The 16,987-nt window shown below is 35.7% G+C and overlaps 1 protein-coding gene across 1 annotated transcript in view; it reads left to right on the forward strand.

Moving 5' to 3' along the window:
• Positions 1 to 16,987, forward strand: part of LOC136031648 (follistatin-related protein 5-like) — a 142,588-nt gene that overhangs the window by 13,603 nt on the left and 111,998 nt on the right. Inside the window, exons 3-4 of the mRNA XM_065711301.1 lie at positions 5,063 to 5,180; positions 8,121 to 8,378. Coding sequence (XP_065567373.1) covers positions 5,063 to 5,180; positions 8,121 to 8,378 — 376 coding nt within the window. The remainder of the gene's footprint in view (positions 1 to 5,062; positions 5,181 to 8,120; positions 8,379 to 16,987) is intronic.

Genomic DNA, 16,987 nt, shown 5'->3' on the forward strand with positions numbered 1-16,987 from the left:
GACAATGTTTAACATCTTAAGACATGTTGTCAAATATTCTTATCTAGTAACATGATAAGACAATTCTATGTAAAAGTTTTTCTCAATGTCGTTTGTCTTCTAACCAGCAGACAGTTTAAGACTTCTTTTGATGTCATGGTTCGATAGAGCAACAGGTTTGATAGAGCCATTCTGGAAAAATACTAATTCTTTTTTAATGTTGTGACCTATTTAGATCTTTCTTGTGGCCAAAGATGTCAATTTGCCAATTTTAAGAAGAAATTAACTATACAGCTGATTTCAAGCCCGGGCCACGGTATAGCTATTCAATAGGGTTGTATATTTTGACTCTCATAGTCACTTGTCTTGTAGCCACAGACTATGTGAGTCTCTTTTTGATGTCTTGGCGTCATCATAGGTTATATAAAACAACCATAGGAAAAATAAAATTCTTCCTTAAAATTGTGACCATCTTAGATCGCTTTTAGTTGCCAGAGATGTCAATTTGCCAGTTAAGAAAAAAAAACATTTCAATACGGGCCCTGCACTCGTTATGTGGTAGACTTGTATATTTTGATTCTCGCTATAGGTAGCATCCTCCAAATGTTGCAGCTTCGTTTGCTAAACTTTCTTCAGGAAAATGGAGGGCTCCATAGGGAACACATGGAACGTTCAAGGATCCCAATGACTTTTAATTAACAGTTGCGTATTTTGAATCAACAGTCTGCGCTAAAGTTGAAATTATATCCCAATTCATTAAGAACGGCTCCTACAAAATACAAGGTTTAAATAGAAGAATAAGAAGCTTTTTTAAAAGTACTATAAAACTTTACCATGTAGAGCGAGGTGTCGAGGATGGGGCAGCCCCCTCCATATACGTGATAATTCATGTTCATTTTATGTTTTAATGTTGCTCCTTTATCAGGATACCCTTAATCATGATAATCAAGACAAACAGAAACTCCGGTAACTAAAATACAATTTGCAGAAAAGACAAAATATATTTTTATTGTACAAGTGAGCTTCAAATCTCCAACTTACACCATAGAAGAGAGGAAAAATCATTATAGGAAAATCAAATTGGGAAATAAAAGCGTCAGCTTTATTACAAGAAACGGGTACAAAACGGGTACAAACGGGTACACGGGTACAAGACATTCATGGAACTGTAGGTACAAGATAATAGAAATCAATCGTAAGGATCAAAACAAGATATTGAGAAAAGAAAATTCTCCAAATGAGGATAGTTCACACTCTTCCCAATACAATACAGATGGTGTATATTAAAGATATCAGAAGAGGCAAGGAAGACCCAATTTTTATCTTCTGGAAGAGCCCACTAGACACATTTCTATCACTCTTTAAAAAGAAGCTGTGTAATTCTCAATCGGAAATAGCAAAATGGAATTGACACTAAAAACATAAAAGAACGTATTCCAATGATAGTGCTTTATTTTTGCAATATGTTTTTAAAACATTATTTGCATATTAAAAGGATTTTAAATTTTCTTTCTTTTTAAGTAACTTTGAAAGCATTTTTCCCTACCTAAAAAACAGAAAAAAGGACAGGAAAGCTAGATAGTAGCTACAGTTTAAAAAATTATCTTTTCCCTTAAGAAATACTTTTCTCTCTTTTTGATTTTTAGGTCTTTCTTAGATCCTTATATCTCTTAGATCCTTAAGTTAGAGACCTTTAGATCTCTCTCTCTCTTATTTTTTTCTTTTTTTGTGATTAAAGACTTTAAGAATAATACACACTTTTTCTTGAGGAATAATTTTTTGTAGGGTAAGGATAAAAAAAAACCAGTGTCAATTTTTTTTCATGTTTTTCTTTGCAAATAAATCCTTTGTTTCTTCTCCGTTTCTAATCATTTTTTGATTTTTTTTCTAGTGAATTCTATAGCAAGAACTCTTCTAAAGTTACCGCGGGAACATAATTGTTTGGTTTCTCTTTCCAAGAGGCATTTAATCAATAGTCAAAGACGCATTAAACTGTAAATGCATTACCTGAATAGATGCCGTATAATCTGTAAAAAAAAAAAAAACAAAAAAAAAACACTGCACTGTGGCAACAGTCAATTTGTAGACACTAAGGCTAAACTACTGGATTTAATGCCACCTCAGCAACTGGTAAAAACTGGGAAAAAACACGACATGAAATTTTATCTGACAAAATAGAAGGAACAGTTCTCAATAACGTATGATGTCTCTGGTATAACATAAGCAAATACGTCTGTGAAAAGAGTCATGACAAAATATCACTTGCTGGAGTCTGTGTCACTAAAGCCGTCTATTTATGTCGAATTGGTTTCAGAGACCTTGGGCAGGGCTGGGTTAGGTATAAAAAAGTATAATCAGAAAGGGATGATTACCTAAGACCTCCAATTCAAATTATTCTAACCCACGCGCTAAATCTAAAAAAAAAAATCTTGGAACATTTCCAAAGTTAAATCAATTTTTGATTCATTTTTCTTCTTTTGTTATAGCGTATATTGGATACCCTGGCTGTTCTGATCAAAAAATATGCCTTAAAATTTTGATCCACTGTCCTTTTGGGTTTTGAGGGCACTCAGGGTCAAGCTGGATTAGTGGCGGTTGTTCCCTGATCAGCTTCAGCCCACAAAAAGGCGAAAGAATTTTCAGCTTGTAATCAAATGAGCTTACCTTTAAGCATTTAAGGCCATCCGTTCCGCATGTTCAAGTAAGAAAAACATTCTAGGGGATATACATTACCTTTTGTATGAACTCAATATTATGGGTTGACTATGGTTATTACTACGGGTAAGAAATGAGTCACTTAATTTTTTTTTGGAAGAACCGTCACCCTAACAGTTCGAATAACTACGCAAAAGGTCCAATTAAGCCCTTTGATAAGTTTTCTATAGTTGCCACGGTAACCAAACTGTTTGGCTTCTTTTTTTTTTCCTCTCTTTTAACTAATGGTTTAATCGATAGTTGAACACGCATTCTGACGATGGAAGTTCATCGTTGAAAGCTAAAAAGAAGTTGAAATTAGCTTAATATATATATATATATATATATATATATATATATATATATATATATATATATATATATATATATATATATATATATATATATATATATATATATATATATATATATATATATATATATATATATATATATATATATATATTTATATATTTTTTGTATAGTATTTATTATATATTATTTTTATCTTTTATAGATTATATTTTTTTTATGTTCGGTTGTTTGGTGTGCGTTTGTTTCTGTGTTTGTGCCGTTTCATTGGTGATTTCTTTTTTCACTATAAGATGTTAAACCTATTTACTATTAAATACAAAACAAGCTTTTTGAGCTGAAAGTAAGGAGTAACATTAACGAAAAAAAAACTATTCGGTAAATGAGAGGGGCTGACCCCTACTCAACTCCTTGTTCTTTACGCTAAATTTTGATTTTTTGTCTAAATTCTCTAAGAACAACTGTTGAAACACAAGGCCCGTTGATTTGGTATAAGAAGCTTCTTTAGAGCAAAAAAATTATTAATGTAACAAGCAAAGGATCAAGGTAATGACAACCCCCACTCGTGTATAAAATAATTTCAGTTCGTATTAAGTTTTGTTGTTGTTCCTTACTTCCAGTTGAAAAAAAAATACTTCTTTTATTTATTTTCTGATCCTATTTAAATCATACCGGGAAATCCCACTCTTCCTTCGTGGAAAACTCACCCAGAAAATCCCCCATCCACGAAAAAATCCCTTCCATGGAAAGCTCCCAAAATTTTTTCCCGTGTAGAATATCTCCCGTCGAAAAATTCTTTCCCCCTCCCCACCAGAAAATTCCTCCATGAAAATTTACTTGAATTTACCATGAAAATTTACTGCGTCCTAGAAAAATCTCCCCAGACAATTTCTCCTGGAAAATTTTGATTTTTATCTAATTTCTAATCTTTTTCAAATAAAGCTAGAAATCCCCCACCCGTGGAAAAAATTTCCCCAGAAAATCCATCCCATGGATAATACCCCTACAAAAAGTGCTCCCCATGGAAAATTCGCCTTGTGGGGATATCCCCGGATAAAAATCTGCTTCCTAAAAATCCGTGAATTTCCCAATTACAAATACTATATGTAAACACTGGGCAAACTGTATATCTTACAATCCTTTCCCCATCGGGCTGTGAGGGGTCATATCATCCTCAGAGGGGTGTTGTTGGACCTTTGAAATTGTTTGATGATTGGAAAGGTGAAGTATCGAACAGATAAAAATAACTTCTAAAACCATTGGGGAAGTGTATTTATCCCTCTTCTCCTCTATAATTACAGAATTTCATTTGACATTTACTGAAACCTTTGAATATTCTTGAACAGTTTTTCTTTTCCAGTTACAATAATACAAATCAGTTACTGGAAATATGGTTTGAAAGCCCTATTTGTGACCCTTCAATAGTATAGACTAGCAATTTTTGTATCACTTGTATTTCAAGAAGGTGTAGTTTTCTATTTTCCGATTAGAAAAATGGGGGACGAATGGTCCACAGGCCAAGCGGCTGCACTTTCGCCCTTTCATAAACACGAAAATTATTCTGCAGGGTCTAGCATGTTTAAATAATATTTGATAAAAAAAAAGGGAGAGGAAGTAGAATGAGATCGGAGTGGGAACATAGCCAAAACCATTACTTTTGGTCCTTTAGGGTTTGAAATATACATCTTTCTTTAAAAGAAAATGAAATAAAAAGTCAGGAAAGTAGTGGGGCTTAACACCCAATTTTCTATTTAATTAAACCAAAATTTACCATTTTTTGGATTGATGGCTTTCATTTTAACAAATTAGTTATATTCAGACAAGTAAAAAAAAGAACAGTTAAGAATTTATATGTTCCCCGCGCAGCATCTGAAAGACAATAGTTGTAGCGTAGAAAATAAACTTTTTCATTCCATTCAGAAAAGTCCAGGATAGTTATTAATAAGCCTTTCTTTAGTTTTCATTCTATACGGAAAAGTTCGTGATTGCTATTAGTAAGTCTTTCTTTGAACAAAGAATTTGATTATTTTCTCCCCTCCATGTCATTTCACCACAACTAACTTGATATATTTTCTAGCGACATCATAGAGATGCTACTTACGAGACAGTCCCACCGTGGCCATTCCCAAATCACCCTCGTTATTCGGTGCAGAGAGGTGGAGCACTGCCTTGGAGCCTGGATCAAAATTCTCCTGGTAATATATGGCTTGATTAGGCCTATGGGAGGTCATTAGGCTACGCTTGGGAAAAGTTATGATGATCATCTGTCGTGTTTTCTTGTAACAATCGATAAGGGATAGGCAGTGTTATTACGATTCTGGGACGGCAAATGTTCAAATAAGAATTTAAGGGATATTTATCTGACAAGGCTCTTTATGTGCTTTATATGGCTTGTCATTTTCTTGAGCCCAACCTGAACAACCAAATTTAAACCGTCATTATGATCTTACCAAAAAAGTGTAAAAAGTTAAGACTCAACAGAGGAACAAAATTTTATCTTCCTAGTGTAAATAGTCTTGCAAAGTCGTACTACTTTTTGGGTATATAATTATATGTTGACCATTTTGAATTATTTTGAATTGCTACCAAAAACAAAAAAGAAGACAACACCAGCAATTATCTGTAAAAACTTGAGAGACACAATTTTGGTTAGTACTTGGGATTTATAATAGATAGCTAAGACGACAAGGTACCTTGAGTGGATTTAATAGTTGCTGAACGTCGGGGCTGAAGTATTTAAATGTTAAAAAAAATACTTTTATTTAAAAGAGTATCTAAAGACTTTAGTAGTAATGAGTTCACTTCTAATACTTAAAATAGCAGCAAAATACAATTGCACAAAAACAACAAACATACCTCAAAACTAAATAAAAACGTTATATGTCACACGTAAAATAATATATAGAAGTTAAAAGATGGGAAAACATGACATACAAACGCAGGGAGAAATATCAATGTTCTAACGTAGGTGTATGAAATCATGAAAAAAAATTTTTAATAAAAGAAATAAAATATAAAAAAATTGCGAAAATGATAAGTAAAGTAAAGTTAACTTGGGAAGAATAAAATCTAAAACATTTGTAAATTTGAAAATGTTTCACCTAAATTAATAATCAAATTGATAGACTAAAAATCATCAGTTTTGACAGAAAACATAATTAAATCTTCTAGAAATATTCATAAAAATTGAAAAGCAAAACTTTTTGAATTACCTTAACGAAATCTCATTGTTGGGATTGGTTAAGCGGAAATTTATGTAACCATATAATTCTTAAAAACTATTAAAAAACACAAAATGCAGTTGTATATAAAAAAACCCTCAATATTCAGTTATGTAATTTTTGGTAATAGGAGTGGTAAAATAATAAAAAAGCAATGGGACTGCAAAAAAAGCAAATAAGGAGATGTGGAAATGGACAACAAAATGCCTAAGAAACTGTAGCTTTCCTTTAAAGGCGTATTTGTTTTTGGGAATAAGAAAATACTTGAATTATTACGGCTGAAAACAACTTCAAATTTATCTTATTATTTTGGCGTATTTATTTTCATGGCTCAACGTTGCGGCAGTGACAAAATGTGCTATTGCTCTAAAAGCTTCAAGTCTTTTAAATTATAAAAAAAAAACATCTTAGAAAATCGGTGTTATCAGGTAGGAATAGACCTAAGATGGTTCTATGAGAAAAAAGTGTTTTTATTTGATTTCCTTGGTATTTTTAAAGACAGTTTTCATTTCAATGAATATGCCAATTAGATCCTCATGATCAACTGCGGTAACTTGCTAATTTTTAATAGTAATTACCAAAGAGAGGCAAAATTTGGTTTGGTTCATTAAAAATCCTTCAAAATTTCAAACAAAATCGTCCCTATTCCCCCTAAAACATTACTCAGATTAGCTCTTCTTGCCTTTCCTAATCAAGTTAGACATGTTGATGCAAGAAATTTGTAAAAATTAGTTGACTAAGCCATGCTTTAGGGAAGGTGACTGACTTATCGCCATAGACTTTAATTTTGGGGCTGGTTATTTTGGGGCTCAATGAGGAGTAGGTCCTTTATGAATGGGGTAGGAAGAGGTTGATAGAATTTACTTAAAAGGAACTGTAACTTCAGGGTAGAGACTGAAGGTTTTGATAGACTGGAATGGAGAAGGATCGTGCGCAACTGTGCACAACCTCAGGTGGTTTGGTGCTGCTCTGAGCTGGCAGAAGTACTTGAAAATTTAAGGCATTTGATTTTCATTTTACAATCAGTTCTGATATTGACTATTGATATAATTTTACAGTATCTTTGTAAGAACCACAATTTTCTTAGCTTGAAGAATCCAAAACAAGACACAGAGGCCACGAGTCCTTTTTACTGATAGATCTGAAAATACCTTTACTGTATTCTACTATATCTAGGTCTTTGAGACCAAGAATTTAAAAAGAAGCACGCCAGCCATAATATTTAAAAGAAAAAAAATGCAGTAACGAACTTGTCATTTCATCATGACTAAATGATTATGAATGCTGATTAAAAAAAAGAATAAAAAGAATAAAAAAATTAGAATAAAAAATAAAATAAAGATAAAAATAAAAATGAATCCTTTATTCTTCCAGAAAATCCATGTGACCCAGTCTCATGCCCTAGAGGAAGGGAATGTGCTGTGACAGACACTGGTGCAACTGAATGCATCTGTTTGCAAAAGTGTCCAAAGAAGCATCATCTGGTGTGTGGCACCGACGGTGTTTTTTTTTTTTAAAGAAAAAAAAATTACAGTGACGAGCTTGTCATTTCATCATGACTAAATTATTATAAATGCTGATAAAAAAAGAATAAAAAAAATAAGAATAAAAAAAAATTAAGATAAAAATAAATGAATCTTTTATTCTTCCAGAAAATCCATGTGACTCTGGTGCAACTGGTGCAACTGAATGTATATGTTTGCAAAAGTGTCCTAAGAAGCATCATCTGGTGTGTGGCACCGATGGTGTTTTTATTGAAAAGAAAAAAAATTGCAGTAACGAACTTGTCATTTCAACATGACTAAATGATTATGAATGCTGATAAAAAAAAAGAATAAAAAAAATAATAAACAAAATAAGAATAACAAAAAAAATAATAAAGATAAAATAAAAATGAATCTTTTATTCTTCCAGAAAATCCATGTGACTCAGTCTCATGCCCTAGAGGAAGAGAGTGTGCTGTGACAGACACTGGTGCAACTGAATGTATCTGTTTGCAAAAGTGTCCAAAGAAGCATCATCTGGTGTGTGGCACCGATGGTGTTTTGTACTCGTCCCACTGTGAGCTTCATAGGAAAGCATGCCTAATGGATAAAGCTGTTGGGGTGGATAACTCGTTCAGATGTCTGATGCCACCGGTTTATAAGCAATTTGAAGAGTCGTTGAAATATGGTAATATTTTTTTTCATATTGCTTTCGAACTTAAAAAACTAAAAGAAAAGTAAATATCAGTAATGTCCTATGAAAACATCAAACAGTTCGTGGCAACGTGGTGACAGTAATAGTTCTTACCGGGGAATCTTAAAGAGAAAATGGTCTCAAAACCCCTTGGTCTTATCTTCTTTTACTGAATACGGATTTCAGGGACCGAGTTTCTAAATGGAAGCCCCGAATCAGATTCCTCGTGTGAATATTCCCTGCTTGCGAATTTTCATTAAAGTCCATGAAAAACTATAAAGAAACACAGCATCCTTTGCAGAGTCTCCGATAGAAACCAACACACTTCAGTAGAGAGTATTTATCTAAAGAGCAATTTTGTTTCTTACCAGCGAGTCTATAAGAGCAAAAAGTCTCAAAATCCAATTGGTCTTATCTTCTTTCACTGAATACGGACTTCAGGGACCGAGTTTCTAAATCAAAACCCGGAATGAGATTCCTCGTATGATTATTCCCTGATTGTAAATTTTCCTTAAAATCTATGTAAAAAAAAAAAAAAAACAAAAAAAGACACAGTATCCTGTGCAGAGTCTCCAAGAGAAACCAACACACTTCAGTAGAGAGCATTAATCTAACGAGCAATTTCGTTTCTTACCAACGAATTTATAAGAGCAGGTGGTCTCAAAATCCCCTTGGTCTCATCTTCTTTCACTGAATACGGACTTCAGGGACTGAGTATCTAAATGGAAGCCCTGAATGAGATTCCTCATATGAATATTCCCTGATTAAGAATTTTCATGAAAATTTAAGAAAAATTTAAAAAAAATAACACAGCATCCTGTGCAGGGTCTCTAATAGATACCAAAACACTTCAATAGAGCCCTGAATGACATTCCTCGTCTGAATATTCCCTGATTGCGAATTTTTGTTAAAATCTATGAAAAATTAAAATAAACAAAACACAACGTGCTATGCAGAATCTCCAATAGAAACCAACACACTTCAGTAGAGAGCATTAATCTAACGAGCAATTTCGTTTCTTACCAACGAATATATGAGAGCAGGTTGTCTCAAAATCCCCTTGGTCTCATCTTCTTTTAAAGACTTCAGGGACCGAGTTTCTAAATGGAAGCCCTGAATGAGATTCCTCGTCTTAATATTCCCTGATTACGAATTTTCATTAAAATCTATGAAAACTAAAATGAAAAAAAAACACAGCTTCCTGTGGAGAGTCTCCAGTAGAAACCAAAACACTTCAGTAGAAACCATTTATTTAAAGGGCAATTTTTTTCTTACCAGCGTATCTATAAGAGTGGGTGGTCTCAAAATCCCCTTCGTCTCATCTCTTTTCACTGAATACGGACTTATGAGAGAGAGAGAGAGGATAGAGAGAGAAAGATGGGTTTATTAATATAAAAACATGGGACTATGTTTCTAAATGGGAACCCTAAATGAGATTCCTTGTATGAATATTCCCTGATTATGAATTTTCGTCAAAACTATGAAAAAATAAAATAAAAAAAACAGAGTATCCTGTGCAGAATCTCCAGTTGAAACCAACACACTTCAGTAGAGACCAATTATCTAAAGAGCAATTTCGTTTCTTACCAGCGTATCTATAAGAGTGGGTGGTCTCAAATCCCCTTGGTCTCCTCTCCTGTCACTGAATACGGACTTCAGGGACTGAGTTTCTAAAAGGAAGCCCTGAATGAGATTCCTCGTATGAATATTCACTTATTGCAAATTTTCGTTAAAATTTATGAAAAATAAAAACAAAAAACCAAAAAAGAACAGCCTTATATCAATCAATAGTTTTATTGACCCATACAAAATGACAGAAAAGTGCCCATATGGAGTAAAGGAAAAAAAAGAGAAGAGAAAAAGGAAAAAATCAGACTATGATAAACAACACTAAATAAACGCACTATAATATGGGTGGCTACAGTCTAGATATGAAACAAATTCGGCACGTCGTTGGTCCACAGCTACAAATGGATCATTAACATCATACAGGTGCGTAGCTTTGCGGTTACGAGCCCAGAGAGGAAGATTAAGAAAGAAGAGGAAGATACTTTGCAGACTTGTAATATAGCTTACGGATTGTCTGTAAATCAGTCATGGTAAATAGTTTCCAAAAAGGAGCTAGGGCTAGGATATGAGGGATTGTTTAAGCGTTATAGAGTCTAGCCAAAACATTCTTACTGTAACGTGTTTTAGCATTAACTAGTAGCCCATAAGCTGTTCTGATCTTCGTTCTGAAATGCCCAAGTAGCCCTGCACACGTACTTTTCTGGTCAATACCAAGGGGTAAACCCTAGATAAGTTAGGGATGACAAAAGTTCGATATCAGATTCACCCAAAGTGACTGTGGTACTATCAGAACCTGGTCGTTTAGAATTGAACTTAATACATTCAATCTTACTCGGACTGAATTTCAGAACAATATCGTTATACTCCTCACTTAAACTTGTGAAATTCTTCTCTATTAAAGCCAGGGTTTTACTCAAATTGAGAATACCGTCAGCACAATTCAAAAGCGATAGGTCCAAGCCATGAAAAATAAAGCTCATTTCAACTTTCTTCTGGGCATTGATAACACTGTTGTTAAATAGCAGTGGTGAGGTTATAGCACCTTGTCAAATACCCTTATGAAGGGGAATGGACTTGTCAATTAAATCAGAGCTTTTACCAGATAGTGAATTAACCTTTACATTTAATCTCCGATACATGTTTCGAAGGGTAGCTATTACAGAACTGTTTATACCACGAAACAGAGTCACAAGTAAAAGTTGCGGGTAGATTCAAGAATCAAAAGTTCTGCTGACATCATGGCCGGCAAGAAACAGTGGACCCTCAGACGTGGTGGTTTCGAGTATAAAATTTGCAAGGATGGTGTGAATGTCCTCACGGCTAAGACTCTTTTTAAAACAGAACTGATTTTCTGGCGTGGAGCAAGTCTCATTGGGCATATTGACCACAATGGATTTCATTAGCTTGCACAACACAAGAGGAACCGTGATTGGGCGGAACGACTGGCAATCGTCGCTATCTTTAGCCTTTTTGCAAACAGGCGTAATGACCCCGGTACAAATAGCATCCGGAACTTGCCCACAATTGAAAATCATTTGATAGAGTAGTTCTAAATGATTTATAAGGGACGGAGACCCATGAACGAGATGCATACCCCATAACTGATCAGCGCCAAAAGAATGTTTCTTCTTCATTTTAAGTTTCGCGTCGCGAATTTTCTGGGCTGTCACGACAAACCCTAGATCACAGTTGTGGGACTCGAGGGCCTGATCGAGCTCTAGGTTGAACTTTCTTTCGAGATTATCATTCGGAGCGGCGAACTCCCTGTTGAAGTGTTCTACCAGCTCATCTTCAGAAGGAGCGGCTTGATTAAATGGCACAATACTGGCCTTCCGCTTTACAAAATTCCAAACAGGTATTAGATCATTGTGAAGAGACTGGCGATGCATATCAATTACGTTTGCTCTATGTTTTACAAGTTTCTTGATGAACTGATGCTTTAAAATATGTAAACTTGGTTGATTAATCCGTGCTTAGGCCGACCGCACTCCGTCCATAGTTGGAGCCAGAACTTGGATCTTTGACAAGCTAGCACTAGATCAGGGTTCAGGGACCATGAAACTACTTCCGAACCAATGCGAACGCGACAAGAAGGCACTGCCGCAAGTTCAGCACACCGAAGAGCCTGCATTATTTCACTACAGTAGACATTTAAGAGGAATTTTTTTTCTTCTTTGGTTTGACTGGATGCCCGCTGGAGTAACTGGAAAGGTATCTTGATTTTCGAAAGTGTATTTTTTAGCACTGTAGCGTATAATATTTTATTGGTCTTATTCTACTCCTTCTTTACTGACCATTTGCAACTCTTAACGCGGTTTTGAGACTTGGAACTATCGATGGCAAAACTGTTCAGGATATGGAATGATTAGAAACACCAAATGAAAAATCGACATAGCATGGTTCAGGGGGGATAAACACAGGAGAACAAAGCATAAAGTCCAAGGACGATGTTCAACTGGAATTATGGATATAAGTGAAGGGAGAGTCACTGTCAATATGTCGAGTCTTCACACACGTAGCAAGCAAAAGTTGCGATCTGGGGCTGGCCGTATCGGACAAGTCACAGTTCATATCACCAGCAACCACTATGGACAAACCTAAAGAGGCACAAGAGCTTAGGGATCTTGCAAGGCTTGCACAGGCTCGGGTAAATCTATCGTCTGACGTAAGGTCCCGGTAGTCCTTTGGCATGTAGACGGAATAAACCACTGTCGTTTTTACTTGCGCGGCGACGAAGAAAGATTCCTCTGCATAAAGGGTCGGTTCCAAACGCTTGTTAACAAGTAATACAACACCACTGGAGGGTCTGCCGCGTTCGGAGACCTTGGCTGGAACCGAGAACACTTCTGTTACGTCGCCAAGTTGCAGCAGGCTTAAAGATTCAAAATCATTGCATAGCATGAGGTTCTCGATAAGAGGAATCTTATCAAATGTTCCACCGTAAATATTCCAGCTAGTAATGCGTACATTCGTCTAGGTCATTGTTTAAGGATTTTCAGGGAAACAGGACGTTTAATACTGTAGCAAGGATGGTTCTTTGAGCTGCAGAGGCCACATTTAAGCTCATTAGTACAGGGAGTCTCTTTCGAGATGGCCTGTCCTTCTCCCACATTGGGAGCAACGCACAGGATTGGGACATATGCATGCAGGATGACTATACTGCCAACAATTGTAGCATCACAGTGGGAGAAACGTATATTCAGAAATGCTTGGTCTCTCATAACCTGACGTAAGAGGAGAATGGATAGCCTCATCCAGGTGTTCTTTACTTTCGAAGTGCAGTTTGTACGTCCGAGTGGAACGGATTCTCTCGGCTTTGGTACAGTTTTTTGTACGAGTGCAGAGGTCGTCAGCGGACACATCCTCGGGAATAAAATGACTTATACCGTAGAGCGAAGGACTAGAGACTTTGACAGCACCAGGCTTATCTTCTCTTGCTAGGGCAGATGCAAATGCCTGCGTCACTTTCTTATCGTTCATCATAACGCGCCATTCATTTTTCTTAAATTTCAAATCAACAACATTAGAGCAAGACTCACCACACTTGCTCTCCAAAAAACTCTTACGTGAGGCAGGGTTATCGAGCTCTGCCGGAGGATGCTTTAAAACGACAGCATAGGACTTTTCTCGTGAGGGTGGCAGTTACTTCACCAGAGAGTATAGGGGCTTCATCGCGTTCGAATATTTCGAAACGAGGGAGAGAGACGTGTTTTTCGTCATAACTTCTTAAAACTCTGATCAAGGCCAGGGCATTGTCCTGATGATTCTGTCTTTCGGTCACGCCCGTGGGAACACTGGCAAGAGACCATAAAAGTTCCTTAGCCTGCAATATAGCTTCTGGCTTGAAGAATTGTGTAGCTTTCTTCGGATCTGTTTCTAGCTTTGTTAGCCTGGTAAACAAAGCTCAGCACAGGGTTCCATAAAACCTGCTTGCTCGCCATTCTGTCGTCTAGTAACATTCAGGTAAATAACTTCTAACAAAATGGGAAGTGCGGGACCCGTTACACCTATCCCCAGCAGAGTTAGAGAGCTCGAAGATTTTGATTTTTTTTCGCCAAAATAGATTGTTGTGGTAACACTGCTGGCTGATTAGATGGCTTTGCCCGAAAGTTAATAATTAGATAAATGCCCAAACTTTTAATTATCAGGATATTTGTTGAGAGAAAAATAATTTCAAATTGCTTGTAAGGGATAAGAGTCTATAATTTTCCACTTGAATCAACACAATTAAGTATTTTTCCCTTTTTCAGAAGAGAGCATTTATGTAAAGAGCAGGTGGTCTCAAAATCTCCTTGGTCTCATTTCCTCTCACTGAATATAGGCTTCTGTGCCTGTTTTTCTAAATGGGAGACCCGAATGAGATTCCTCGTGTGAATATTCCTTGATTGCGAATTTTCGTTAAAATCTGTGAAATAAAAAAAAACACAGTATCCTGTGCAGAGTCTCCAGTAGAAACCAATATACTTCAGTAGAGACCATTTATCTAAGGAGGAATTTTGTTTCTTACCAGCGTATCTAAAAGAGCGGGTGGTCTCAAATCCCCTTGGTCTCATCTCCTTTCACTGAGTACTGACTTCAGGGACTGAGTTTCTAAATGGAAGCCCTGAATGAGATTCCTCGTATGATTGTTCTCTTATTGCGAATTCTCGTTAGAATTTATGAAAAATAAAAAACAGCATTCTATGCAGAGTCTTCAATAGAAACTAACACACTTCAGTAGAGAGTATTTATGTAAAAAGTAGGTGGTCTCATAATCCCCTTGGTCTCATTTCCTTTCACTGAACATGGACTTTTGGGACTGGGTTTCTAAATGGAAGCCCTGAAAGAGATTCCTCGTATAAATATTCAATGATTGTGAATTTTCGTTAAAATCTATGAAAAAATAAAACAAACTAACATAATACACAAAATCTAACACAAAAAACACAAACATAACACATAACATAACATAACACAAAAAAACTACACAAAAAATACAAAAAACTAACATAATACACAAAAAAAACACAGCAAGGGATTCAGTTTCAAAACGGAGTCCTTGAATAAGATTCCTCGTATGAATATTCCCTGATTGCGAAGTTTCATCAAAATCAACACAACATCCTGTGCAGAGTCTCCAATATTAACTAACACACTTCAAGTAGAGATAATTTAGCTAAAGAGCAATTTTGTGTCTTACTAGCGAATAAGAGCAGGTGGTCTCAAAATCCCCTTGGTCTCATCTTCTTTCACTGAATACGGAATTCAGGGACTGAGTTTCTAAATGGAAGCCCTGAATGATATTCCTCGAATGAACATCCCCTGATCGTGAATTTTCACTAAAATCTACAGAGCATCCTGTAAAGAGTCTCCAATAGAAATCCACTCACTTTAGTAGAGAGCGTTTATCTAAGATGCCATTTTGCTTCTTACCAGCTATTAAGAGCAGGTGGTCTGAAAATCCTTTTGGTATCATCTCCTTTCACTGAACATGGACTTCAGGGACTACGTTCCTAAATGGAAGCCCTGAGTAAGATTCCTCGTATGAATATCCCCTGATCGCGAATTTTCATTAAAATCTACACAGCATCCTGTAAAGAGTCTCCAATAGAAATCCACTCACTTCAGTAGAGAGCGTTTATCTAAAGAGTGATTTTGCTTCTTTCCAGTGAATCTGTAAGAGCAGGTGGTCTCAAAATCCCTTTGGTCTCATCTCCTTCACTAAATAAGGACTTAAGGGACTGAGTTTCTAAATGGAATCACTTTTTGGGATTCCTTCTATGAATATTCCCTGATTGCGAATTTTCATTAAAATCTATGAAAAATTAAAATTAAAAAAACACAGCATACTATGCAGATTCTCCAATAGAAACTAACGCACTGAAGTAGATAGCATTCATCTGACGAGCAACTTTGTTTCTTACCAGCGAATCTATAAGAGCAGGTGGTTTTGGAATTTCCCTTGGGCTCAACTCTTTTCACTGAAGACGGACTTAAGGTACTGAATTTCTAAATGGAAGCCCTGAATAAGATCCCTCATAAGAATATTCCCTGATTGTGAATTTTCATAAACATCAGGAAAAAACTAACATAAGAAAAAAACACACAGCATCCTGTGCAGTGTCTCCAATAGAAATCATCACACTTTAGTGGAGAGTATTTATCTAAAGAGCAATTTTGTTTCTTACCAGCAAATCTATAAGAGCAGGTGGTCTCAAAATCCCCTTGGTCTAATATCCTTTCACTGAATACAGACTTCAGGGACTGAATTTCGAAATGCAGTCCCTGAATGAGATTCCTCGTATGAATATTCCCTGATTGTAAATTTGCATACAAATCAGGGCAAAAAAAAACACATTATCCTGTGCAGAGTCTCCAATAGAAACCAACACGCCTCAGTAGAGAGTATTTATCTAAAGAGCAATTTTATTTTAGTAACAAATCTATGAGAGCAGGTGGTCTCATAATTCCCCATGGTCTCATCTCCTTGTCATTGAATATGGATTGGGAGGTAGGCATGACCTATCTTCTGGCAATGAGTTTATAAATGGTCGCTCTGAAAGAGATTCGTCCTTGTATGAATATTCCCTGATTGCAGATATTCATTAAATCTGGGAACAATACAATCAAAAAATCTAAAGTAAATCCGGGGAAAAGGAAATTAGTATTAATATTTATATTAATATTAGGTTATAGGTTAATATAGTATTAAGAAATAGGAATTTAATATTAATGCACCATTAATATTAAATGGTGCATTCATTTAAAATTAATGTTACTTCAGGAAAGAATAATTATTTATTCAATAATTACACTTCTTACCAGCGTTTGTATAGGAGCAGGTGGTCTCGAAATTTCCTTTTGTCCCAGATATCTATCTCCTTTCAAGTAAATATGGATTGGGCCGTTGCTATGACTTTGCTTCGAGTTCTAAACGGAAGTCTTGAAAGGGTTACTTATATAGATCAGATTTTCGTTAGCATCAGGGACTCTCAAATCTTTGAAGAATTAAGTCAATCCTGAAAAATGAAAAATGGCATAGGAAATGATTTATT

The sequence above is a fragment of the Artemia franciscana genome, chromosome 10 (genome assembly GCF_032884065.1).
Source record: "Artemia franciscana chromosome 10, ASM3288406v1, whole genome shotgun sequence".
Classification (NCBI taxonomy): domain Eukaryota; kingdom Metazoa; phylum Arthropoda; class Branchiopoda; order Anostraca; family Artemiidae; genus Artemia; species Artemia franciscana.